General features: G+C 42.2%; 1 protein-coding gene across 5 annotated transcripts in view; it reads left to right on the top strand.

The window, feature by feature from the left end:
- EWSR1 (EWS RNA binding protein 1) overlaps positions 1-27,003 on the top strand; it is a 29,761-nt gene extending 2,758 nt beyond the window's left edge. Inside the window, exons 2-18 of one of the 5 annotated variants that reach the window (XM_044243977.1) lie at positions 1,440-1,476; positions 1,619-1,670; positions 3,171-3,294; positions 3,659-3,676; positions 8,003-8,189; positions 10,192-10,359; positions 12,171-12,382; positions 13,396-13,576; positions 16,352-16,386; positions 16,923-16,955; positions 17,267-17,385; positions 23,594-23,723; positions 24,598-24,720; positions 25,396-25,558; positions 26,001-26,098; positions 26,381-26,633; positions 26,789-27,003. In XM_044243977.1, coding sequence (XP_044099912.1) covers positions 1,440-1,476; positions 1,619-1,670; positions 3,171-3,294; positions 3,659-3,676; positions 8,003-8,189; positions 10,192-10,359; positions 12,171-12,382; positions 13,396-13,576; positions 16,352-16,386; positions 16,923-16,955; positions 17,267-17,385; positions 23,594-23,723; positions 24,598-24,720; positions 25,396-25,558; positions 26,001-26,098; positions 26,381-26,633; positions 26,789-26,828 — 1,973 coding nt within the window. In that variant the 3' untranslated portion in view covers positions 26,829-27,003. Of the gene's footprint in view, positions 1-1,439; positions 1,477-1,618; positions 1,671-3,170; positions 3,295-3,658; positions 3,677-8,002; positions 8,190-10,191; positions 10,360-12,170; positions 12,383-13,395; positions 13,577-15,212; positions 16,435-16,922; positions 16,956-17,266; positions 17,386-23,593; positions 23,724-24,597; positions 24,721-25,395; positions 25,559-26,000; positions 26,099-26,380; positions 26,634-26,788 lie in introns of those variants that run through there. The other 4 variants (XM_044243976.1, XM_044243979.1, XM_044243978.1 and 1 more) reach the window with 4 other exon arrangements.
- Positions 27,004-27,860: the final 857 nt, after the last annotated feature.

The raw sequence follows: 27,860 nt of genomic DNA, 5'->3' as shown, positions 1-27,860 counted from the left end.
TAAAGTAGTTAAGGTAGAGAGATAGAAAGGTGACCCTACTTTGAAAGATGGATTCATCACAATGCTCTCTGGTCAGGTGGACTGTGAGGCAGGCTTTGGATAGTGTGGGGGTAGGAACTTCTCCGTGAAGAGCTGAGACGTCCATTGTAGCTTTCAAATGAGGGGCTACTTTCTGATTGGAAAAGAAAGAACCCTTTTGTTCAGTACTAATAGCAGTACTCTTTTCTAGCATAAAATAAGATATGTATTTCTTGTGGAGAGCAAAGCATTGGGCAGAACTTTTAAAAATACTTGTTTAAAGGGGCGCCTGGGTGGCTCAGTGGGTTAAAGCCTCTGCCTTCTCCTCAGGTCATGATCCCAGGACTCCTGGGATGGAGCGCTGCATCGGTCTCTGCTCAGCAGGGAGCCTGCTTCCTCCTCTCTCTCTGCCTGCCTCTCTGCCTACTTGTGATCTCTGTCTGTCAAATAAATAAATATTTTTTTTAAAAAATACTTATTTAAAATATGTATTTAGTTCAGAAGTGCTGTGAAAACTTCTTAATCATTTTAGTTTCTATTTGTTTTCACTACTTTTATAGACCCCTTAGTGGACCAGTTTTTTGTCCCTTTTTGTGTGTTTGTACGTTTCATATGAAAAGAGAAAGGAAAGATTAGAGAGAAGCGAAGTTGTGGGCTTTTTTTTTTTTTTTTTTTGAGTTGAAATCATTGTGAATTTTTAAAAGTTGATGTTACCTAAAACCATATTACTCCCAAAAAAGATTACATGCTTTCTTCTCAGCCAGTTATCAGGCTTTTGTCTTAACTCTGCTGTGATTTTTATCGTGTCTAGCTTTTGACTTACTCTAGAAATTTAGCCCTGATACAGTCAGGAAAGCCTTTGAAATACTGACTTGAGATGATGTCTTTTGCCCCTCCATGTATGTCACAGCTCTGCTGTGGAATTATGGTTAGTGAGGGAGTGATAGAAAAACTAGGTTTTGGGGAGATGCAGCTGCTATTGTAACCAGTCTGATGTTAAACACTGTAATATTGTGGCATGCCTTGTTTTTATATGAAGGTAAAACTTCTGTTCGTGTTGGTTCATCTTGTTTTCTGTTAATCTCAGGATGATGATCTTGTATTTGAAATGACAGCCTGCAGTTAAGGGGGGGGGGTTGTGGTCATGGGAACCTTTAAAGTATCTGCCAGATCAGCTGATCTTGACCTCATTAGCTGGCACTGTATTTCAAACTTTCTGGATTTAACTGGCTTAGACTCATATTTTGGTTTGGTGTTAAGGGAGAAGACATACTTATTTGGATCTGTGTTGGCCTGTACTTCCTGTCTGTGAACAGTTTAAAAAATTTATCTTCCTCCACCTGAATTCCTCCTCCCTCTATTTTTTCCTTCTTCCTTGTCTCTGCTGACTTCACATTATTTTCTCTTCTCGTTTTCTCTAGATTACAGTACATACAGCCAAGCTGCAGCCCAGCAGGGGTAAGTCAGTCTCTTGTAACAGTACTTTGGGTGTGATTGATTATAATGTTTTTAGAGTACCAAGCCTCCTGGAGTTGTAGAGGACTTTTTAATGGAATCTGAATGCTCTGTATTCAGTTCTTGCATTTAATTTCTTTTACAGCTACAGTGCATACACCGCCCAACCCACTCAAGGATATGCACAGACCACCCAGGTAATCTTTAAGATATTTGGATGTGGTTATATCCAAAAACAAAGTATTTCTGTCATCCATTAAAACAACAGCTCTTTTCTAAAAATCAGGTACTGGGAAATTATGATGTGCTTATAATCATTAAAGTACTCAGGTGTTTTATACTTCACAGTGGGAGTGCCATTATAAATGACACCATCCCCAAACTGGGAGTTGCTAGCTTTCCACACCTTTCTAGTATCATTTCTCAAGTTAAGTGCCCTGCTCAGTAGTTAGTTGGTCCTTTACATACTGTATTATGTTTAAATTAATTGAATTTAGTTTTATAGTAGTTCTGCAAAAGAAGGTGTTATTAGGACATTTTGCAAACGAAAAAATTTGCAGCACAAAGAGAGGTCATTTGCCAGTGGCCACATAGTAAATGACAGGGTCAGCTCTATATGGCTGCCTAGCTACAGAGCTTCTGAGCCCTTTCCAGTACATGAGTTTGTGTTTAAAAGCCTAGGCCAACAGATTCTAGAAATTAGCATCCTAGTGTTCTCAAGACCACTTCGAATTCTGAAATGGTCAGTGACATAAAATGGATACTAATAACTGCCATTGAAATATTCTAGGACAGAAGATGTGTGATGCCTCTGACAGGTCTTACATAACTGGTCATTCAAATCTAGAATGTGATCATGCTAATAGCTGGAAGAATACCTCATTCCTTGCCAGATTACTGATGTCCAAGTTCAAAAGACAGTTTTTGGGGGGGGGGTTGTTTGTTTGTTTGTTTGTTTTAAAGATTTTATTTATTTATTTGACAGAGATCACAAGTAGGCAGAGAGGCAGGCAGAGAGAGAGGGGAGAAAGCAGGCTCCCTGCTGAGCAGAGAGCCCGAGTGGGGCTCTGGGGCTCTGGGGCTCGATCCTAGGACTCTGGGATCATGACCTGAGCCGAGGACAGAGGCTTTAACCCACTGAGCCACCCAGGCGCCCCTCAAAAGACAGTTTTTGATGTTAACGTTAAGGAGACTGCAGTGTTCTGGTTCATTTTCTTCGAAGTGGTGTAAATTTTTAAATATTTAGGTCAAGCTGAAAATCTGGTTTTCAAAACTAACAGATTTTAATCCCATTTTCCTTTTCTTTCTCTTGGTTCGTTTTGTCTTCCTAACACTCGTCTCCAGTTGCTAAAAACGGTGCTACGCTAAGTGCTGGCAATTACACACCTGTTCCATTATTGCCCATCCCTTGAGAGTGTCTTGTAAATCTCCTGTATAGTTAACTGAGAGTTTGCCTCATTATCTCAGGAACTCTTTTGTCGTTAAGTTTATAAAAATACAAGTGGATTAGGTAAGGGAAAGCAAGCATTCATGATACTGTGATCACTTGCCTGTTTTTTACAATGTTTACTAGAAAGCAGTAGTTCTGGCTTTGATTCTTCCAATTTAGAGACTTAGAAATAAGTCGATTTTTTTTTTTTTTTTTGAACTAAAATACAAGGTTTATATATGAACTTGCATCCATTTTCTTTGAGCAGGCATATGGGCAGCAAAGTTATGGAACCTATGGACAGCCCACTGATGTCAGCTATACCCAAGCTCAGACCACTGCTACCTATGGGCAGACCGCCTATGCAACTTCTTATGGACAGCCTCCTGCTGGTAAGGCCTGCCTTGGAGAGACTTTTAGATCATAGCCACTGGGGTGTTTCCTAAGAATCTTGTTATGTATGTCCTCAGGTGTATATTCTTTTCCATACCTTGGCATCTGAGGATCCTTTATTCCCATTCCCTTATAGTCTTCTGAAGCATTTCTGAAAGAATGTGGGTGGGATAATTTCCTTTTAACTATTTCAGTCAGTGTATCGAATAATCTTAAAATGGAGAATATGTAAAAGATTGTGCTAATGGTAATACTGGGTAAGAATGAGCCTTAAAGTGAGCTGCTTAAAATCAAACTGATTTTCACATCTGTTTGCTTCATCTGATAGTGTACCCTCTACTTTTTGTTTTGTGCTTTCCACAGTAGAAGGGACCAGTACAGGTTTGACTATCCTGCTCATTCTTGCATGGGAAATGCTTTTCATCTTGTCTAACCTTGTAATGTTGACCCTTTAGGTGTTTTCATCCGTTTAACCCTCAAACTTTCTAACATCACACACAACAAGGTGCTAATGGGAAATTGCTTCAGGTGCCATTCACAGATCCATGTTCTTTTCTTTTTGTGATTTTGGGAGAGGTTTTGCTTTATTTTACATTATTTTGTGTCAGGCCTTAATAATAGTTGTTCACTTTCCCAAAGGTATTTCAGATGACTCTTCCCCAGCTGATTGCCCCCTATTCCCTGAAGGATAGATTGCATGAGTAGATTAATTTAGAGGAACAGACCACCACCCTGCATGTAATGTTTGTCTCTTGGTTGGTTTCCAGTCCAGATACATTTTATTTTTTGTTTTAAATGTTAATGAATTATTTTAATTCATAGTGTGTGTTAAAGAACAGCATTCCGGGGAGCTAAAAGATAAACTATTCTGAGAATTAGAATAAATTGTATCTTAATACTAGGATTGAGTGGAGTATGTGTAAAACTTACAAGAATTTTTATGTTTAGTGCTGCTGTGTAACATTTTAGAAACCCTACCTTCTTCCTATCTACCCATTCTTGTCTTTATTATTAGAAGGGAATATTGAATACAAAAGTCTTAAAAAAGTAAGAACTCTTATTTTCAAACTATTTTCAATTCCCTAAGTTACACGTCAACTTATCTCAGAGTCTTTAGTAGGGGAAAAATCTGTATCTGTAATTTATGTCCTTGAGTGACAGTATCCTGGATTAGATGGGCAGTATTTCCTAATCTGTGTAGCTAATGCATATCTCAAGTAGGATGGGAACTATTTACACTTCTGCTGGTGTTAGCTGCCGCTGAAGGAAAAGCTGGAGCTAGAACTACACAGTTTGGATTTTTAGCACAGAATTTTGAAATTGTGAGACTGAACTTTACATGTTCAAACTATTTTAATTTTTTATAGATTATGATTGATACATAATAGGAGGTTGAGGTATACAGCCTAATGATCCCATATTTGTTTATGTTGTGAAATGATTACCACAGAAAATGTAGTTAACATCCATTGGCCCACACAGTTAAGAAACTTTTTCTTGCAGTGAGAACATCCAAGGACTATTCTCTTATCAACTTTAAAATACACAATACAGTTTATTAACTATAATCACCATGCTGTAGATTACATCCCTGAATATTATTTTGCAACCAGAAGTTTGTAGTTTTTGACCACCTTCCCTCATTTTTTTTAAGGTTTTATTTCTTTATTTTGACAGAGTATGCACAAGCAGGGGGAGTGGCAGGCAGAGGGAGAGGGAGAAGCAGGCTCCCTGCTAAGCAGGGACCTTGACGTGGGGCTGGATCCCAGACCCTGGGATCATGACCTGAGCCAAAGGCAGACACTTAACTGACCGAGCCCCAAGGCACCCCAGCTTTCCCTCATTTTTAAAAATAAGTATCATTTGAAGATAAATATTACAGCTTAGATTAAGCCTTTGGCATTTCTAGATCATTTTATAGGGATATGATAAAGTCACTTATAGGAAACACAGGGTCTTCTAGGTTCTTTAGAGTCCTGTGTTCTCATTGTCATTAATTGAAACAAATCCCACTGTGAGCACACAAATATAGGACATTCTGATACAGAAACCAGTGGCTTTGATGAACAAGATACTGCACTTAATAAGGAGTGTTTTATAGATTTTATAGTTTATGGAGAACCATACATACCTCCCTTAATGCTCCCATCAACCTTTGGAGTGTAGAGACTGGAATTAAACCGGATGGGCAAAGTGAGGCTGAACCAAACTAAGTTAGGACTCTCACAGTTAGTAAGTGGCTTCAAGCACACATTTTTCCTTCCTTCATGTAGTCTTTACACATAAAAGTCATTGGATAATTATTGAGCATAATGTAGAAAAAGACCCTTTTCTCCTAATAGAATTTTTTAAATTAGGCTTTAAGAGAAAGTGGCCATATAAATTCTCATTTCATTATTTAGAATAGAAACTTTAGTTTTTACTGTTCAAGTTAAACAAAAATTTTGGTTGATTAATGTTTACTACCTTTCTCCTTAAAGTCGTCAGCACAGAGTAGATGTGTTGTCTTTTGCCATTGGTCTTTTTATTGTCATTAAATCATTTTGCTCTGTTAATTTTTGCTCATTTGCCTGGCCGTTTGTGTGGGTACTAGAGATTAATTAAAGATTATTAATTAACCCAGTGTCTATTACCGTAATCTTTAGCACTCCAAGGCTCTAACAGTTACTGTATAGTTTTATAATATTGGTTATTTCCCCGATCAGTCTTTGTTGTTGCTGTTGTTTTTAATTGCCCTTGTGAATCTTATAGATGGTCTTGTCATCATGTAGGGGAAAAAATCTGTGTAGGAGTAATGGGGTAGGTGGAATTAGATTCCAGTTAAATTTAAATAAATGAGTGCTTTATATGGTTGACATTAGGACTCCTCAAAGCACTTTTATTTATTTATTTTTAAAGATTTTATTTATTCGACAGAGATCACAAGTAGGCAAAGGGATGTCGGGGGAAGCAGGCTCTCTGTCGAGCAGAGAGCCTGAGCAGAGAGCCTGATGCGGGGCTCCATCCTAGGACCCTGAGATCATGACCTGAGCCGAGGGCAGGGCAGAGGCTTAACCCATTGAGCCACCCAGGTGCCCCTGCAAAGCACTTTTAAATTAAATAAACAGATGGATGACTTGCAAACTCAAAAAACTTCATTGCTTGAGGTTCTCTGTTTTTGCATTATGCTTTCTTACATATTTCAGCCTAGCAGTTTGAGAAGGAAATTACTGTCTTTGTGTATTAGTTTCAGAATTTCCCTAAAATGTTTGGAATGGGGAAAAAAGTATTACACTCTGTGCTACAGGAGGTGACACTTACATAAAAAGAGAAGTTGGTGTTTGTTGTTGACGAGTAAGTTGTATGTATAATGAGGACACTTAATTCTAACTGAAGTTTAAGGCCTAAATTTTAACTAAAATGAGCGATCTTAATTGATTTGCTCTAAGTACTGAAATTCTTATACTTTAGTGAGATGTAGGCTACTCTTTGGTGGATGTAAACCCAACTTTTTATTGCATGGCTAGTTTGTTGTGCTCACTGACCATTAGAAGGAGTCAGAAGAGCCCAGCACCAGGAAAGGTTATGACACATCTCACAGGATGAGAACTCAGGTTAGGAGCTGCAGGCGCGGGGGGGACTTTTGTCACAGTGCAAGCCACGTTCCAGATGAAAGGGTCTGCATCCCTGCCTGGTCTGGTAGAGGCAGGAAGGAACCTACCTTGGTTTGCCTCATACCTCTGAACGCAGCAGGTCTTTGGGATACCTGGTTAGGGGACCAGCATGGCTAGCTCTAAGGTCTACTTTCAATATTTCCAAATAGGAAAAAGACTTTTTTGCTTATGATGGGTAAATAAGAAAGGAATGGAGGGTGGGTAATTTGATGACAAGCCTAGAATCTTAGATGGTTTCGTCATCTACATTTTAAAGGTTTATTTGGGGGGTATTAAGTTTAATTAAAATCATTTATCAGAAAGGTCAAATAAGATAATCTGTGTTGGTATTCTTAAGCAAGTGTAATTTGTAATATTTTATTCAAGTGCCATTTCAAAATTTACTGCTGGTAGCAAACATCTTTTTAGTTGTTACCTGGAACAAAAGTAGTTCTTGGACATCTCCCAGGGAAAATTAAACACCTGTTCTCTGGGATTTCAGCATCCTTTAATTAAACATGAACTGCCCATGTCGGAATGCTTGGGACTGAATGAAAAATAATTCCAAATTACAGGTTTTAATGCTAGAACTATTACCTGGATCATCATTTTTAGCTATTTTAGCAATGTGTCATTGCTTTTTCCTTTCTGGGACATTTTATTCCTGCTTGAGAGTTTTTTGGGGTACTTAACTAGTTGAAATTGTTCAAAAGACCTGCTAGCAAGACCAGTATAGGATCCCCAAAAGCAGACTTTTCTCCTGTTGAATCCAGAGGGGAAGGTGCAGCAGGAACCTTGTTTTCTGTACTAACGCTTTCTGTAGTATACCCTGTTTCCTCCTTTCTGTTAGGTATGATTTTAGAGCTGAAGAGAGTGCTATGCTGAAAACTGGGTACTTTCAAACAATTTAAGCTTTAAATATTGGCTGGTTGCTACTCACAGTGGAGGGGGAAGTATTTAAAGGGGCTAAATATTTTAATGGTTTAAAGTAGGTGGTTTACAAATTATTTTGTTAACAAGTGTCTAGGCACTCTCTGAGGAGCCAGAAAACTGATGTAGTTCTCTTTTGTTCTAGGTTATACTACTCCAGCTGCCCCCCAGGCATACAGCCAGCCTGTCCAGGGTTATGGCACTGGTGCTTACGATACCACCACTGCTACGGTCACTACCACCCAGGCCTCCTATGCAGCTCAGTCTGCTTATGGCACTCAACCTGCTTACCCAGCCTATGGGCAGCAGCCGGCAGCCACCGCACCTGCAAGGTAAGGCCACACTCCCCTAGTTCCTACGCTAGGGCACATCAGCCTGTTTTGGGAAAGAGCAATTGTGCACAGTTAGAGATTCCAGGACTTCTTTCCTTTTTAATGGTCACTCTTAACATACTTACCTTTAGAGGTTCACTGTGTGCTTGTAGTCATCACAGTAATGCTTTAGGATGCATCACAGACACATTGTTCTCTATTTAGTAGAGAAATGGTGCCATCCAGGGACCAAGATGAGCAATGTCACTGGCCAGATGTCTAGTTTCTAGACATCCAGTTTTAAAAGAGTGACCTTTTAGGGTAGGAGGAGACTATTGTATTTACTTTACCAAACCCAGAAAAAAAAATCGAGTGTGTGTTTTCCTTCACAACAGAACAACTGATAGAATTGTACTTTTGGTTTTATTGACTTTGTAAATGGATAACAGCTTTCTCTTTGGGAAAAACATGGCAGTTCACAGTACAGGGGAGGTGGGAAGTGTCATACACTTGTGTCTTGGTGGAAAGAATTGACTTTTTTTTTCTGTATTATGTAGTGACTTGGTCATCTAAATGTCGTAGGCAAGTATGTATTCTTAAGTGGGTACCTTGCTTTGGGGTGAATATTTGTGCAAACAGTTTCATACTCCATGACTAATGAGCAGGTAAATAGTATTGATTATTACTTAACAGAAGATTTCAGGTCTTTGCTTTAGGCAATGCACATAGGTGGCTTCTGCATACAGTCTTGAAGGAACATTGAATTCTGATTTGAAAGAAGACTTTTTAGGGAATAAACAAGAGATCAACTTGTAACCTAGACTTTTTGCCTACTGTAGAGGTAAGAACTTAGCTCTGGCAAACACTCATGAAATTACTTCTAAAGTGCACAGTGAGTAATCAGAGCTACTTAGTAGTTTACATCTACTAGAGATCCTGTGCAGTAGCTAGACTAAACTAACTGATTCCTGTAGGGTTCTTTTTCAGTTGACCTAGGCATTTCAGAATGTTACCAGCTGTTTGAAGTCCCATTTGATGATCCATTGCAACAGTATATCCAAGCAATAGCTGGAGTGGGGAGTTATATATCAGTTGTTTTTGTTTTTTATTATTGGAGGGGGGCTCCTTTTTTTTTCTTGATTTTCAGTCCTTACCACTTTAAAACTGTCTCATGATCAGTGTCAACTATTCCCTTTTCCACTGGAAAGAGGGGGCTTGTGACCCTTTTCAGCTCTGGAGCAACCAGTACTTCCACATCCTTATCTGGTTTGCCTGCTTCTTGGGGGTGTGCTTACTAGAGCTGAAGCTCACTTTGCTGCAGTCTTGTTGCAAACTGTTAGGGCTAAAAGGTAATAGAAAACCCTGGGGATTTTGTTTTGTTTTTTTCCTTTGGGACTGGGATTGGTTTTTATTATTTAATATTTCCCAATTCATCCAAGCATTGCTGGGAGCTGGGGCTGGAGGTGGTGATTCCCTCCCCTATTCTGGTATTTCCATATGGAGACTTTCAGGCAAGGTTAGATTTATTTATGGCAGTCCAAGTTAGGACATGTATTTTCAGGTCTGTTCTTAATAAATGAGAAACTTAAACACAATAATCCAAATTTATAAATGCTGTGAACTTACATAAATGTTACTTTAACATGACACTTTGCATTATTGTCAATTTCTTGTCTGTCTTCAGTAGTCCCTTTTGGAAAAAAGGCATTTTCTTCCCTAACAAATCACCTCCCCTCCCAGATCACTGAAATTGGCAATAGAAAATACTGTAACTGCCTTTGATAGCAGTGGAACGAGTGGAACATGTTGGTATCTCATCTGTGGATGTGATTAATTCTCCCCCTTAGTGTTCTCTTCCAGCAAATACAGTTGGACCAAGACTGGGTTTGATGGAATTCAGTTGACAATTGTATTTACTTCCAAGCTCAGTCCTAACATTGCATGTTGCTCAGAGGTTATAGAGCTCTCACCCACTTTTATGGCTGAGGGGGGAAAAGTCTTACTTTTTTATTTCTCCTTTTAGACCGCAGGATGGTAACAAACCCGCTGAGACTAGTCAACCTCAATCTAGCACAGGGGGTTACAACCAGCCCAGCCTAGGATATGGACAGAGTAACTACAGTTATCCCCAGGTACCTGGGAGCTACCCCATGCAGCCAGTCACGGCACCACCATCTTATCCTCCTACCAGGTCAGTGTCTTTGTTTGCACAGCCAGCAAGCTAGTAGAGTAACAGTTTTTCTTTCAGGCTATTGACCAGCTTGCTTCTTCCTCAGGTGAAATAGGTTATCTGACTCTCCCCGTGATGAGCCTGACCACAGATTGTTACATTAAAACTTCAGTCTTAGGTTGGCAGTAACTCCTTCTCTAAACACAAAAACATTTTTCCCACTCTACGTTCTTCCTTTTAATTTCACTTTTAGTTAATTCAGACAGATGAGAAACATAGATATGAAAGCAGGTAAACCCAACCGTAGAAGCCACCTCCAGTGTATTAGGATGGGTAAAGTGGAAGACATGAAAAGAAAGAAACTTCATTTTAATCATTTTATGTTTAACCTCACTTGAGGTCCATTCACACACAACTCTTTTTTTAATATTTTATTTCTTCGACAGAGAGCACAAGCAGAGGGAGAGGGAGGGGGCAGGCTTCTTGCCGAGCAGGGAGCCCAGTGTAGGGCTCCATCCCAGGATCCTGGGATCCTGACCTGAGCCAAAGGCAGACACTTAACTCACTGAGCCACCCAGGCGCCCCCATGCACAAGTCTTTTAATGATTGGGCCAGGACCTTTCATCTACAGGTTTATTCTGTACTCTCTGTCCTAAGTTAACCACCCTAACAGCTACAGAATCTCATTTGGGTTTCTTGTAAAGTAGAGAAAGAACTTCAAGTTTTCTCACTTATATTTAATTAGAAGCAGGTTTTCAAATGAACTGTCTAAATTGTTTCCTAAGGTGTTAAGTTAGTTTTGCTAGAGGTAGCACTTCCCTTTTTTGCACCCAGTATCATTGATTTACACATGAAAGTGCAGCAGGTGTGAACAGGTTTGGGAACAAAATACAGCTGACTTGGTAAGTATACAGCGTAGAGCATCTGTGGGCAGGGCTTACAGCAGTTCTTCCGCAGAGCCCACCTGTGCCTGTGCTGCTGGGGGTGGTTGATCTGGCCCATTGAATAAACACTACACTCAGTGAAGAGAAGCTATTGAGTCCATACAGCCATCTTGGGAGATAGGATAGCGACTTAGTTTAGTCGTACTTTTAAATACAATGTCTTTATTTTCATTTCCATAGTTCATCTAAAGTTTAATAGCAGTTCTTTAGAGCTTTATTTCTATGTAAGAAGATACCCTTGGTTAGTTCCCTGTCATGTGGTTGTCATGTCAAAAGATGAAGACCCACTTAATATTCTTGTCTAGGGCCTTGATTCTGAAATTTCCTTATCTGTCTAAAGATTTCGTAGATGATCACGCATGTCTGAAAGTTTAAAACTGTATACAATGTATAGCGAAACAATTTGAAACTTGGACAGATGTCAGAAGATTGCCATATTTGTGTGGCCACACACACATCGGGCAGCCTATACCTTCAGAACAGTCACTTTCGTGACTGAAGAACTCTTGGAGGCAGACTTGGTCCACCGTGGCTTTTCCACTGAGTACACGTGCACACATTCTTCCCTAAACGCAGGAAACACCATATTCCCAAATTTGCCTTGAATTTACTTGAAAACTATGGTTTTAAGCGGGGGGGAGGTAAAAGAGGAGACTCTTAAGGGTTATATAATGATATAGATTCGTTTTTAATAGTTTTCCCTTGTTTTGCATTTAAAACTTTAGTCTGAATACCAAAATACTCACTTATTTTAAATTGAAACTGTTGATTGTAGAAATGTGTTTTTAAGGTTTTCTGTGTCACGTGCTATGAATATCTTTTATATTTAGGGGGCTTGAAGAAGTAATGACCCTCTCCTTCCTAAAAACCTTTTTTTCTTTTTTTCAGCTACTCCTCTACACAGCCGACTAGTTATGATCAGAGCAGTTACTCTCAGCAGAACACCTATGGGCAGCCGAGCAGCTATGGACAGCAGAGTAGCTATGGTCAACAAAGCAGCTATGGGCAGCAGCCGCCCACTAGTTATCCCCCCCAAACTGGATCCTACAGCCAGGCTCCAAGTCAATATAGCCAACAGAGCAGCAGCTACGGGCAGCAGAGTGAGTTGCTAAGAGAGAAAACCAAATAAGAATGATTATGTTTGGAGTTTCTGAACATGGGGAAATGGTCTTTACCGTTGTTTACTTTTGGACTCCAGGGTATCTTTAGGACATAACATCCTGGCTAACCGCTTGGATGTCCCATTAAAGACCTGAGTGCTTTTCTCCAATTTAATTGGTAGTAGGCCTTGCAAAGAAAGAAAGAGCTTATAACTAACCAGAGAAAACATTTTAAGATGCCAGCCTTGCTCTCTGAGGAGGTGTTACATACAGTGAGTGAAGCTGGCATTTCTGTGGCCTGCCCACCCCAACTCATTAAAAGGGCATGAACAGATAGCTCTGAAGACTAGTGCAGTTTTGTGTGTGGTTTTTTTTTTTTTTCTCTCTTTCTTTTTTTTTAAACTGCAATTTTGGTGGTCAAGTAAATGTTGTATTTTGGGTTTGGTTTTTTTACATCTATAAAGCAAAAAAGGGGGGGAGGGGTTCTTCTCATAGAACACTTAGTTTTACATGGAGAAGTAACCAAAAACTCAAAACTGTCTTCACAATTTAATTTTTACCTGGATAGTTGTTTTTTAATGAAACTCCATCCATGGGCATGTTTCATTCTGGCTACGAGATGAGTAGTGCTTCTTGATGGAGCCCAAGCTTCAGCAACATAATAAAGCCCTAAGAAACCTGCCTCCAGTTTTTGTTTCTTGAGAGTAGTTTAAAGAAGCAGGGTTTGGAGGCATCATAGGATACAAAACCCTGTAAACTGTTGACCAAAGGGCTTTTTCTTATTTGGGTGTTTTTTCCCAGGCTAACTATGTAAGGTTACCTCAGCTCTGTTGAACCTGCAGTTTTTGTTAAAGTTAAAAGATCCTACATGATTAGAGGTGCTTTGTTAAGTTTAAAGAAGATGGTGCCTTGGTTAGTGCCTTGCAATTGAGCATTCTGTGATTCCAGGAGAAGTACGACAGGCAGTGGTTCAAATGCTGGTCCATGGCTTACAGATGTGACTCTTTCCTCAGGTTCATTCCGACAGGACCACCCCAGTAGCATGGGTGTTTATGGGCAGGAGTCTGGAGGATTTTCCGGACCAGGAGAAAACCGGAGCATGAGTGGCCCTGATAACCGGGGCAGGGGAAGAGGGGGATTTGATCGTGGAGGCATGAGCAGAGGTGGGCGGGGAGGAGGACGCGGTGGAATGGGGTAAGAGCAAACCTTTTCTCCTTTTACCTAATTTTGTTTCATCCATAGGATTTTCAATGGAAAGAAGGGACTGAAAGACATAAGAAATTTATTTCTGCATTTCCATGGACAATCAGTTGAGCCCAGGCCATCTTCTAAAACATGGAAATGTCATCTTTGTGGCATAGATTAAGTGGCAGTTCGCTTATTTCCCTGCCAGTCTACTTCGTTGGGTTGGGGAGAACAAAGAATGGTTTTGAAACAAGAGCTTTCAGTTCCCTTCATGGTTTCCAGAGGTCAAAAGCCTCTGTGGGTAATAGATTTGGGATGGAACACACACAACCCTTCTAACACCCCTAGGTTTTTAACTAATTACCTCTGAATGGTTGTCTTGAAACACCTGGTGTATATATACTGCAGAAAAGAAATGGAGCTGTTTTCCACAGTGTTTGTCCCCAACTTCTGTTTGTACTTGGAATTGTTGAACGTAATGATGAAGATCTTGGTCCCATAACCCCTGAACTATGGCCTGAAGTGCACCTGGTACACAGAAAAGTCTAATAGTTTTTTGCAGAGTAATGTATGTAGTTACAGGATCACTCCCCATTTGGAGATTTTGGAAAGTCTAAATCGGTTTGACCATTTTGATTGATGGCACAATCTGGTTTAGAAAACTTTGTTTAGATCAATAACATAACCCTGCTATCTGTGCCTGCCCCTCCCCTCCCTTGTCCTACCCCTTCTTCCCTTTCTGGTGTCTGTACTTTAATGAAGGTGAGGTATACTGTTGGTGGTTAACATAATCCAGAAGGTTTAGTTCTGTGTGTGTTCTGTCCCTATATAAACTAGTTAAAAAAAAAAAAAAGTTATGCAGAATGTTACATATTAAGTATAAATTGGATTTGGTGCCACCATTGGTTCAAGAAAAAATTGGGTAGGGTTTTTTTTTATAGATGTGGACTCCAAAATTAGATAAAAAGTTAATCTTTAATTTTTATGTTCTCACATTTGTATCCTATTGAAAGATAACTGATTGAAAATATGGTTCTGCATATTCTGCATAACTTAAAAGTCTGGTGAAATCTTTATTGGAAGAAACAGTTACTTGACAACATACGAAAATTGATGAAGAATTTGGTATTAAGTAAAATCAGACTGATTTGGAGAATGTCATTCCATTATAAAGGTTTCACTTCTTTATGGATGTTTTAAAATAGACATAGACACTTGAAATTACTATCATCACATCTTTTCCAATCACCTAGAATTCTTAGTATTTTCCAATTGCAAAACCAATTTCGAGTTCATTCATTTTAATACTCCAGAAGTGATAATTCTGCTAATTTTGCTAGTAGAGGGATCCCCTCTTTCTGGACGAGAAGTCTCTCCTGGAGCCATAGAAAAAAGTTGTGGCTTTCCCCACAGGTTTTTCAACTGACTGTGAAGCAGTCGGTTGGATCCCTTGGGGACAGGACAGGGGCATTCTCCCCTCCTCTCTTTTTTACTCTGGTGTGGTGATGGTTTTCAGTGTCTTCTGCAGGTAAGGCACTCAATGTTGTTAACATGCCCTTTTTCATTGCCTCAGTATTTTGATATTTTCATTGGCTGTTAAACGTGGAAACTTTTTAACATGCTTTGTCGCATTTATATGCTACAGGTTACAAAGTGAGAGCCTTGTATACACTTCAATACTTAAAAAGTACCCGTACTCAGTACTCAGCCGGCAGCATAATGAAAAGTGGGACTAGACACGGTGTCCATATGGAGAGGAAAAATATACATAGAATATTTTTAACAAAATGTATTCATTGTATAAATGGAATCCTTCTGTAACTTTGGTAACTGCATACTTGTTATTTGGTAATGAACCAGAGGAGGTATAATACTCTAGAATTGTGTAACATTAAAGTGTAAACTTTTGTGTTTAAAGAGAGAGAACATTTTATGGTGTGTACTTTTAAAAAGGAAACAAAGCTGCATGCAACAGCTTGAAATTGTATATTCAGGTATTAAAGGTGCAATACTGGTTAGAAAAATCTCAGGGCCTCCCAGTGAGGAGCTGCCTTTATTTAAATCTTAAAGGAAAAATAAGAAAGACCCATCATGTTCCCTTCCCCAATTTACAGTATGTAAGGCAGTCATTTTACACTGCTGTCATCACTGTCCTCAACTGATGTGTCTATAAAGTTGCACCCCCAGTCTATTGAGCCTTGATATTTGTTGTAAATTCTCCTTTCACAGCGATTGTTAAATCCATTAGTTCCCTGAATTGTATGGCTTTATGCTGAAGATTGGCTGGATGCGTCCTCTGATGTGTGTTGTAGGCGTTTAATGTGGTTGTCTCCTGCTTTATTACACTCTGTGACTTGTTAGGAAGCCTCACTTGGCTCTCCCCTAGGAGAGGTTGAGGGTGCACCTTTATGAACATGGAAAGCAGTTGCCCCCGCTTGCTACTCCTCTCTGCAACCAAACTCTCCCTGTTTTTCAGCTGATGGGGTGGGTGTTTGGGATTGATTCTTTTCGCCCCTATTTGCCAAGTATTGCACTATTAATACCAGCCCCCGAAATGAAAGGAACCAACCACACTGGTGTGTACAATCAGACAAGCAAGGTTGTATATAAAGGAAATTTGAGCAAGCTGCCCTGAAGAAAGGCATAGTGACGAGATGAGAGAGATGCATTGTTTGGAGATGTGTTTAGCCAGTGCCCTTCTTCCCCACGAGCCCCCCCAAGGCTCAGAGCGGTACTGGCTTTTAAAGGGAAAGGCCTTCATTTCTTCGTTTATCCCCCCAGCAGCGCTGGAGAGCGAGGTGGCTTCAATAAGCCTGGTGGTAAGTTTTTGAGTATTACCATGGATAGTGTTTAAAAAAAAAATACAGTCAGTTTTTAGAAAACTATAATTTTTTATTAGTTTCATAAGCGGTTTAAAAATGACTATACAAAGAGACTAATGGGTACTGCCGGCATTGTCTTAGGGGTAATAAGGTTAACCTATGGTTACAAAACAAAGGGTAACTTGAAGTATTGAGCAACTGCTTCTGTAATGTGGGGGAGAATACGTTTTTTAAATTTGGTACGTTTGGAGGAAAATTTTTGACTTAAATTTAACACTAATTTGGCACATAAGCTTTGAGAGTGTATTTGGTTAATGGTTTAAAAGCAAACCAGAAAAAAAAAAAAGCAAAACCCTAGCAAATATTTCACAAATGTTAAAGGGGCACTGCTCCATTTTAGCAGTGCGGGTCATTTTGAGTTTAATGAAGCCCCATCAAATGGTGGTATAGTAGATAGCTATGTGTGTTTGTAAGGTTTATAGCTTGCAAGACGTGCACTAATAATATTTTATATGATCTTTCCTGGTTGGCAGGACCCATGGATGAAGGACCAGATCTTGATCTAGGTAATTTTGAATTCTTGAATTTTGTGTCATGCCTTCTAAATGAACAGCACAGAAGTAAGTTCCTGCTAGAGCTCAGCAGCCTGGGAGATCAGTGTGATATTCTTGCTGTCAGAGGCAGTTTGGGGCTCCTTTTATCATGAGCAGCTACTCACAATAGCCTTTGACAAAGGAGACCACAAGTTCCATGGCGTTCTTGTTAGTGTGGCTGGTAGTTCTCTTTGTGGTAATTACCAGTGAGCACTAGAGACTAGTGGGTTAATCAGTCTCTATAGATACAGGACAATAATTCCCTTGTCTTTTTTCTCTGTAAGGCCCACCTGTAGATCCAGATGAAGATTGTGACAACAGTGCAATTTATGTGCAAGGCTTAAATGACAATGTGACTTTAGATGATCTGGCTGACTTTTTTAAGCAGTGTGGAGTTGTTAAGGTAAGTAAAAGTGTAACTGTGAGCAGGAAGATCTTTCAAATCAGCAGGAGTTTTAAAGAGATGATGTTAAAATATTGCTGAATATCTGACTGCTTCTGAAGTTGCCTGACTTCTTTCTGGGTATATTGTGGTTTGTTACTTAAAATACCAAAGGGAAAAAGAAAACCTTTCTTTTTTTGTAGAAAAATGCCAAACATGCATGGGCATACTTAACAATTCCGTCCTTTTGGGGCGCCTGGGTAGCTCAGTTGGTAAAGCGTCTGCCTTCAGTTCAGGTCATGGTCCCAGGGTCCTGGGATTGAGTCCCGCATCAGGCTCTCTGCTCAGCATGGAGTCTCCTCCTTCCTCTCCCTTTTGCTCTTCTGCCTGCTTGTGCTCGCTCTTTGTTCTCTCTCAAATTTTTTTTTAAGATTTTATTTATTTATTTATTTGACAGATCACAAGTAGGCAGAGAGGCAGGCAGAGAGAGAGGGAAGCAGACTCCCTGCGGGGCAGAGAGCCCGATGTGGGGCTTGATTCCAGGACCCTGGGCCAAAGGCAGAGGCTTTAACCCACTGAGCCACCCAGGCGCCCCTCAAATAAATACTTAAAAAAAAAAAAAAAAAATGAAGATTGCTTTAAAAAAACAATTCCATCCTTTATCATTGTCAGCTAATTATAAGAATACTTACAGTGGGGGCGCCTGGGTGGCTCAGTGGGTTGAAGCCTCTGCCTTCGGCTCAGGTCATGATCCCGGGGTCCTGGGATCGAGCCCCACGTCCAGCTTCCTGCTTGGCGGGGAGCCTACTTCCCTTCCTCTCTCTCTGTCTGCCTCTCTGCCTACTTGCGATCTCTGTCAAATAAAAATCTTTTAAAAAAATCTAAAGTTTGGGAATCCTATATTTTGTTTATAAGTACATCACAAGTAACTCATATATTGTGTAATAGACTTTTGGGTTATTTCTAAGTTTGTGGTGTGTAGCCTGTGCTGCAGTGAACACTCTTGTACAACGTCTCCTTGGGGCACAGGGCAGTAGTGTCTGTAGTGTGTGTACAGTTGGTTCTTTTTTCTTCTTCTTCTTCTTCTTCTTCTTTTTTTTTTTTTAACAGCAATAGAGGGAACACAAGTAGGGTGAGTGGAAGAGGGGGAAGCAGGTACAGAGCAGGGAGCGCAATGTGGGGCTCAGTCCTAAGACCCTAGGATCATGTCCTGAGCTGAAGGCAGACACTTAACCAACTGAGCCACCCAGGCCCCACTGTACAGTTGGTTCTTGTTACTTGCAGTAGTTCTGTCAAGTCACTACAAAGACTGAATTAGTGGATGCAAATGTGTGCAGATACATACACATATCTCACCTTATAACCCTAAATTTTAAAAACAACTTCCTCTGGGGCGCCTGGGTGGCTCAGTGGTTTAAGCCTCTGCCTTCAGCTCAGGTCATGGTCTCGGGGTCCTGGGATCGAGCCCCATGTCCGGCTCTCTGCTCAGCAGGGAGCCAGCTTCCCCCTCTCTCTCTGCCTGCCTCACTGCCTACTTGTGATCTCTCTCTATCAAATAAATGAATAAAAATCTTTAAAAAAAAAACAACAACAACAACAACTTCCTCTGTATATCTGTTTTCTCTTACAAAGAGAAAATGAGGTTCTGAAGTGTCCAGTGATTTGCCTGAGTTGACGTACACATTCATCCACCCCCAGGGCCAGAACTTCTTGCACCACTGCCCTGTCCCCACAGTCTCTATCCCCTGGTCATCTCTAGAGGAAGCTGGACTGAGGGGTGGGGGGAAGTATATGTCATTTTAACTCCACTGGACCAGGTGTGTCAGACAACTTAAATGTTTGGCGCTCTGTTACATGTCCATGAGTATACAAGCATTGATTTTGAAGTTACAAATTTTAATGAGTTAGGCAGATTTGCAAATACTGAATTCACGAATAATGAGGATCGACTGTACCCAGTATAGAATTGCTGGTTCTAAAGCTGTGTGCATGTTTGATTTCATAAGCTGATAGTATGGCTGAGCAACTTAGTGGATGCCACTAGCATTCCTGAGACGCATTCACCACATCTTCACTGCTGCTGGGAATCACCTGAAATTTTATCTTAATGCCAGTCTGCTGGAGGAAAATGGAAATGTGGTGGGGGTTTTTGTTCATAAGATTTCATTTATTTGACCAAGAACATGAGCACAACCAAGGGGAGGGGCAAAGGGAGAGGGACAAGCATACTCCTGCTGAGCGTGGAGCCCAATGCAATACTCCCATCTCCTGATCCTGATATCGTGACCTGAGCTTAACTGACTGAGCCACCCACATGCCCAGGAAATGTCATTTTAATTTCCTTTTTCCCTAGTTCCTGATGATGATTGGTATTTTTTGTTTTTTTTTTGTTGTTGTTGCTTTAACTTTTTAATTTAGATTGAGTTAGACTGAATTAATGGATGCAAGTGTGTGCAGGTACATACACACATCTCACAACATCATTAGTTCTAGATGTAGCATTCAATAATTTATAAGTTGCGTATAACACCCCGTGCTCAACACATCACGTGTCCTCCTTAATGCCTGTCACCCTACTACTATTGTTCTAGTTGCATGCTGCCTTCTGTGAAATGCCTGTTAGTCTTGTAAGTGTTCTTCATTGAGTTGTCATTTGTTGTTTTACATAATAGTTCCTTAAAGTATTTATTTTAGGGGCACCTGGGTGGCTTAGTCAGTTAAGTGTCTGCCTTCAGGGTCCTGGGATCAAGCCCCACATCAGGCTTCCTGCTGAGCAGGAAGCCTGTTTCCCCCTCTCCCACTTCCCTTTGCTTGTGTTCCCTCTCTCGCTGTGTCTCTCTGTCAAATAATAAAATCTTTTTAAAAACTTTTTTTTTTTTTTTAAGATTTTATTTTAGGGGGTACCTGGGTGGTTCAGCGGGTTTAAACCTCTGCTTTCAGCTCAGGTCATGATCTCCGGGTCCTGGGATCGAGCCCTGCATCGGGCTCTCTGCTCAGCGAGGAGCCTGCTTCTCCTTCTCTCTCTCTCTGCCGGCCTCTCTGCCTACTTGTGATCTCTGCTTGTCAAAGAGATAAATAAAATCTAAAAAAAAAAAAAAGAGTTTATTTTATAAAGAACTTCTTTTAAATATAATCTAATTTTCTTTTTGAGAGAGAGCAGGGGGTAGGGGCAGAGGAAGTAGGAGAGAATCCCAAGCAGGCTGCACACTCAGCGCAGGGCCCAATGCTGGCTTTGATCTCAGAACCTTGAGATCATTACCTGAGCCAAAATTAAGAGTCAGATGCTCAACCATCTGAGCCACTCCTACATAGAGTTTCTTATAGTTCCTGAAGGCTGGTCCTTGGCTAATACTGCCAATGTATTCTTTTGAAGAATAGAAGAAGCTGTTAATATCATTGAGCTTACCAGCCTTTTCCTTACTGGTTTGTGTCTTTCTGTTTGTAAGACCTTCTGTTCCAACAACATTTATTGAAAGATCCATCCTTTCCTTGACGGTATGTATCTGTCACATAAAGTTCCACCCGTACTGGACCTATTACGTTTTTTCTTTTCTTTAAGATTTTATTTCTTTATTTGACAGAACAAGCAGGGGGAGCAGCAGGGGGAGAGAAAGCAGCAGGCTCACTGCTGAAGAGGGAGGCCAATGCAGGGCTTGATCTCAGGACTCTGGAATCATGGCCCGGGCTGAAGGCAGATACTCAACTGACTGAGTAACCGAAGCATAACTCCCCACCCTTTTTCTAAGATTTTATTTATTTATTTGGGAGGGAGGCCTGGATCTATTTCTGATGGTCTTTTGTACTTTAATTTGTATGGTCCAGCACTAATAGCGCAGCTGTTTTGTTTTGGTTTTTTTTTTAAGATTTTATTTATTTATTTGACAGACAGAGATCACAAGTAGGCAGAGAGGCCAGGCAGAGAGAGAGGGGGGAGAAGCAGGCTCCCTGCCGAGCAGAGAGCCCATGTGGGGCTCCATCCCAGGACCCTGGGATCATGACCTGAGCCAAAGGCAGAGGCTTTAACCCACTGAGCCACCCAGGCACCCCTAGCGCAGCTATTTTTATGCTAAGTATTGATATCTATAGTAAAGCAGATTATTCTGTTTTGTCCTTTCCCCTCAGGAATGCTTTGCTATTTACTCCTGGCTCTTCTATATGCATTTAGAATTCCACTTACAAAGTTCTTTAAAAACCCCAACTGAGGGGCGCCTGGGTGGCTCAGTGGGTTAAGCCGCTGCCTTCGGCTCAGGTCATGATCCCAGGGTCCTGGGATCGAGCCCCGCATCGGGCTCTCTACTCATCGGGAAGCCTGCTTCCTCCTCTCTCTCTCTCTCTGCCTGCCTCTCTGCCTACTTGTGATCTCTCGCTCTGTCAAATAAATAAATAAAATATTTTTTTAAAAAACCAACTGAGTATTTATTAAATCTGTAAGGTAGTTTGAGGAGAATTGACATTTTTATAATAGTAGTTTTTTCCATGAATATCATATGCCCATTTACTTAGGTTTTTACTAAAGATCATCTCCTTATAGTTTTTGCAAGTCTTTATTAGTTTTGTTTTTGGGTGTTTTTGTTTCCTTTTTTTAAGATTTTATCTGGGGTGCCTGGGTGGCTAAGTTGGTTAAGTAACTGCCTTGGGCTCAGGTCATGATCTGGAGTCCTGGGATTGAGTCCTGCATCGGGGCCTCCCTGATCAGCAGGGAGTCTGCTTCTCCCTCTGAACCCCCTCCCCTTTCTCTTTCTCTAAGTCTTAGAAAAGGAGTTTATCTTTATGAGTTGGGGGTGAGCAGGAGCTGGGGAGAGAGGCAAAGGGAGAGAGAGAAGCAGGCTGAGCAGGGAATGCTATGTGGGCCTCGATACCAGAACCCCAAGATCATGACCTGAGCTAAAGGCAGACACATAACTGCCTGAGCCGTCCAGCTGCCCCTGTCTGTCTGTATTAGTTTTATTTTTTAGATTTTTTTCAGTTGTTAACTATGGTCTTTTTCAAATGAGATTTATATAGAAAGAGATTTGGTTTTGGTAGAGCTTATGAGTTGCATAATGAAGATCTCTCTCTCCCTACTTGTGATGTTATATGATACGTTGTTTATGCAGGTATGTGGGGTTTTTCCTAGTTAAGAAAAGAGCCTATACTGTCAGTTTTGTAAAATAAAGGAGTTTTGGTTTTGGGGGGGGGGTTTGTTTTTGTTTTTTTTTTTGAAGATTTTATTTATTTATTTGACAGAGATCACAAGTAGGCAGGGAGGCAAGCAGAGAGAGAGAAAGGAGGAAGCAGGCTTCCTGCTGAGCAGAGCCTGATGTAGGGCTCAATCCCAGGAGCTTGGGATCATGACCAGAGCCAAAGACAGAGGCTTTAACCCACTGAGCCACCCAGGCGCCCCATAGAGGAGATTTTAAAAATACATAGCCCCATCATTCATACTGCTATTTTGCCTATTTTTTTCAGTCTCTATATGTCATTTATAAAAATGTAGGTGTTAATATGTGTCTTATAAACGTTAGCTTTCTTTAAAAAAAAAAATTGCCTATAAATCACTACTCTCAGGTGTCACTAGGTGTTATATAAACAAACATGTATAGATTAGGCTTTGATCATAGGCACTTTAAATGCAGAAAACAGATGAAACCATATTCTTCTATACTGTTTTGCTCCTGAATTCAAGCAAGTTACATCTGGTGTTCGGCTGCAAAGCTAATGAGTAGTGTGTTCTACCTCTGGAGGAAAAATTGGCTGTGTTAGACTTAAGAATGCTTCTAGCACACTCACAACCCTGTATCAGTACTTACTGATTTAAGGGTGATTTTTACACTATGTGAGACATGGATTGTGTGCTGGCATCAAAGCCTGACTGCCTCTTAAGATGTGGCTGTTGTCACTGGGTGCCTGTTAGTGAGGGCACAGGAAATGTTGGGTCAGGTACAAGGACACCAGGAGATGACAACTAGGGAAGCAATGGGAAGCACGCTGTTCACTTACATACTTTGGAACTTTAGGTCTGTTTTGGTTTTCATGACACCTACACCTAAGAGGAAAAAATCACACGTATATTTGTTGTGGCAATTTAGGAAATAATTCCACTACTTGGAGATAAACTAACATCCTACTGAATGTGTATCTGGAAAATTACTGCTTTCTACACTTTTGACAATTCAAGGAACTTCTCTGAATTTCTCCCAAAAAGCAATGTGTTTCTGGTCACAGCCTAACTCTGCTGTTTTATTCCTAGATGAACAAGAGAACCGGACAACCCATGATTCATATCTACTTGGACAAGGAAACAGGAAAGCCCAAAGGTGACGCTACAGTGTCCTATGAAGACCCACCAACTGCCAAGGCCGCTGTGGAGTGGTTTGATGGTAGGAGCCCTAGAGTCAACAGTGGGCGCTCACTGGCATTCTTAACGCACTTAAGTTCTTAACTTCACATCCTGGGGCACATGAAGGCTCTTGTAGCACATGCTGCCCTTGTCAACCTGCAGGTGAAACAAAGGTCTTGCTGGCTGGTGTTTGTCATTCTTTTAGAATAGCATTCTCAGAAGTGGTTTTGGAGATGGAACAGATGCACATAGCAGAAAGGAGGAACCTGAGAGCCATAGGAACAGGAAGACCCTCTCTCTGTACTGGGGAAGCACTGGCTGGCTGTTGGGCAGCGCTGGGCCTGGCTCGCTTCTGCAGTGGGAGAGCCCTGTTGCTGGCTGTGGGTTAGGAGATCCCTTATTTTGAGTCATGATTACAGATCCACCTTAAAATTGTAAATGCTTCTCTAAGCACAAGTATCAGAAGGTACAGATCACCCTAAAAAAATCCAGTATACATTTGAGTTTAAATAAATCCGTATTTGGCCTTGGCATTGATTCCAGAAATTCAGTGCAGACAAAACCAACTTGAAAATGTCATTGGACAGGTCCTGGCTCTCATCTCTTGGCCGCTTTATACTCTTGTCATCCTTTATACTTCTCATCCTTTGTGGGGAAGGGTGCCGTGCACTCGGCCTTCCCCTGGCTTACTTTCCCCCCTAGGGTAAAGGAGTTTTGACGTATCTTGAAAATGTTTTGTGGCCTTAGCAAAGATCGAGAAGGTTGTGGGTGGGGCACATGCTATATGGGGTTGGGGGGTGTTGAGGGTGACGGTGTGGTGGAGCTGGGGAACGAGGAGTGGCCCAACCTTGCCCAGTCCCTCGAGGGAAGAGTTGCAGATTGGGAGTAATTGGTGTTCTGTTTTCTGGTTCCAGGGAAAGATTTTCAAGGGAGCAAACTTAAGGTGTCTCTTGCTCGGAAGAAGCCTCCAATGAACAGCCTGCGGGGTGGCATGCCGCCTCGTGAGGGCAGAGGGATGCCGCCGCCCCTCCGTGCAGGTGTTTACCACACACCCTCCCCGGGCCACTGCTCTGTTGCTCTGTGGTTTTTTTACACTTGTCTTCAAGAAACTTGATTTCCAGGGGCGCCTGGGTGGCTCAGTGGGTTAAGCCGCTGCCTTCGGCTCAGGTCATGATCTCAGGGTCCTGGGATCGAGTCCCGCATCGGGCTCTCTGCTCAGCAGGGAGCCTGCTTCCCTTCCTCTCTCTCTCTGCCTGCCTCCCCGTCTACTTCTGATTTCTCTCTGTCGAATAAATAAATAAAATCTTTTAAAAAAAAAAAAAAGAAGAAATACTAAAATTTAGTCAATGTAGAATCAATACTGAACCGCTAAAGACTGACCATTAAAAGTGCAGGAATGAAAGGAAGAGAAGAACAGGGATTTCTTGCTTAAGAGGGGCTGGAATGCCTGGGAACCGCTCTGCCTTGCTGTCATCAGGTGCCGTTTATTCTGCTTGGGTCTTTCTGCATGAGAATGCCTTTCCCTCACAGGTTGTGGGAGCTAGCTAAAGTGATGTGCACAGAAGGCTTGAAGCTGGGTCCTTGGGCCTGCAGAAAAGTCTGAGGCAAATGAAGGGACAGTGACAGCTGTGATCTGTGTGAATTCCCTTAAAAGATGTCCCCTGCAGCAAATCTGGTGCTATGCAGAAGTGACTGGCTCTTTCCTATTGCAGGTCCAGGGGGCCCAGGAGGTCCTGGGGGCCCCATGGGTCGCATGGGAGGCCGTGGAGGAGACAGAGGTGGCTTTCCCCCAAGAGGGCCCCGGGGTTCCCGAGGAAACCCATCCGGAGGAGGAAATGTCCAGCACCGAGCTGGAGACTGGCAGTGCCCCAATCCGTATGTACTTCTCTTGACAAATTGATACCCTGTGCTCGTGAAGTCACCCTGTGTCCCACCCATTCCCATTCTGGAGAGGAGGACGGTTGGATTCTCTGTCTCGAGTTGTATAGGGACAACTTTCACCTGATTGCTTGGTCATGGGGTGGGTGGGGGGCCAAATCAGTCCATCTTCTTTCCTTCTGAAGGAAGTCACGGTTCTGCTGGACTCCTGAGGTCCCCGTGTACATGGTTGTGCAAACATTTTCTGGATCATACACCGGTCTTTGGGGTTTGTTGCTGGCTGTGGCTCTAAAGCCTTTTCTGTCAGCAGATCCTCTCAGTGGTGTTTGACCAGGCTCCGGTGTTCGTGCTGGTGGATACAGTGTGTGCCTGCTCACGTTTGCTTTGCTTCATGGCTTTCGTTCGTTAGTGATTTCTGTTGTGATACAATTTTATGCAGGGGTTGTGGAAACCAGAACTTTGCCTGGAGAACAGAATGCAACCAGTGTAAGGCCCCGAAGCCTGAAGGCTTCCTTCCACCACCCTTTCCACCTCCTGGTAAGTACAGGTTTTGGGAGCATCCCCTCAGCATCTTGGGTCCAAACCTCATGTGTTACCGTGATGGGCTCACAGCTAGGTTGGGGGTCTCCAGAAGTGTAGTCTTGGAGCTGGAGCCCCTGAGGCTCCAGCGTCCCTTCTGAAGTGCCCCGGACCCTCAGACGGAGTAAAGCATCTGGTCTCTGCTCTGGGAGAAGGCAGCAGATCTGAGCAGCCTCTGAGGCACATCCATAGCAGCCCCCGTCCTCCCTGTCCTGCTGCTGATCTGTCCTCCTTCTCCAGGCGGTGACCGTGGCAGAGGTGGCCCTGGTGGAATGCGGGGCGGAAGAGGCGGCCTCATGGACCGCGGTGGTCCCGGTGGGATGTTCAGAGGTGGCCGTGGTGGAGACAGAGGGGGCTTCCGTGGTGGCCGGGGCATGGACCGAGGCGGTTTTGGTGGAGGAAGACGGGGTGGCCCCGGCGGACCCCCTGGACCTTTGATGGAACAGATGGGAGGAAGAAGAGGCGGGCGCGGAGGACCTGGAAAAATGGATAAGTATGTGCTGGTGTGAACCAGCTGTGGGCTCCATGGCGCGTGAAGGTGTCAGGCCCTACCCGGCTGACCTGGAACAGGCTGGGCTTCGCTGGGAGGTGGCGGGAAGCACCCTTTCCTTTCCCCCTTTTCACCCCTCACCCCTTTTGGACTTACAGAGGCGAGCACCGTCAGGAACGCAGAGACCGGCCCTACTAGACGCAGAGACCCCGCAGAGCTGCATTGACTACCAGATTTATTTTTTAAACCAGAAAATGTTTTAAATTTATAATTCCATATTTATAATGTTGGCCACAACATTATGATTATTCCTTGTCTGTACTTTAGTATTTTTCACCATTTGTGAAGAAACATTAAAACAAGTTAAATGGTAGTGTGCCGAGTTTTTTTTTTTCCTTCTTTTAAAGATGGTTGTTTAACTAAGACTAAATAATGGGAACCCCTTGTGAGCATGCTCAGTATCATTGTGGAGAACCAAGAGGGCCTCTAACTGTAACAATGTTCATGGTTGTGATGTTTTTGTTTTTTTTTTTTTTTTTTAAATAAAATTCCAAATGTTTATAAACAGTCATCCTTCTCGGCCTCTGTTGCGCAGTCGCTGCAAGTCGTGGAGTGGGCCCCGAGCTACCACGTAACTGCTCCTTCCACTGTCCTGGGAGGGGAAACCCATAATGGTCAGGATGGCACCATGTCGGGTGTGGTGCTGCTAGCAAGGAAACGGGGGTTGCGGTGTCACCTCACCCTGAACCCTAGCTCACCATGGGGATATCCAGCCCAGGTCCAGCTCATTCGCCGGGAGTAGCCCCACACCGTGGGTAACTGTGGCTCCTAGGCCACTGTTGTGCTGTCGTGGGTGTTCCGAGTTAGGCTCTACACGCTTCAGAACGAAGTCTGCTTCAGTGACCACTAATGGGAACTGTTTTCACTTCCCACTCCGTGATGTGACATTTTCTTGATGTTCTAGGGTCAGCATTTGTGAACGTGGTTGAATAGAGGCCACTGTTCAGCCATCCCTGGCTGCCTTGTGTGAGGTCAGAAGCCAGGGCTTTTCTCATGAGCGTGTTTCTGAAATAATGGAGAAGATGAGAAGAGCCTCAGACCCTAAAACATCTGGGCCTTTTTGATCAGTCTTGCCTTTTCCTAGACTCGTGTGAAGACTCTTTAGGTCCGGGCCAGTAGATTTTAAGGGTGATTCCCAGCATCCAGAGTTTGAGGCCCCACCATGCCTTC

The sequence above is a fragment of the Neovison vison genome, chromosome 3 (genome assembly GCF_020171115.1).
Source record: "Neovison vison isolate M4711 chromosome 3, ASM_NN_V1, whole genome shotgun sequence".
NCBI lineage: Eukaryota > Metazoa > Chordata > Mammalia > Carnivora > Mustelidae > Neogale > Neogale vison.
The sequence above is the reverse complement of the archived record's forward strand: the minus strand, read 5'-3'. Positions and strand labels throughout refer to the sequence as shown.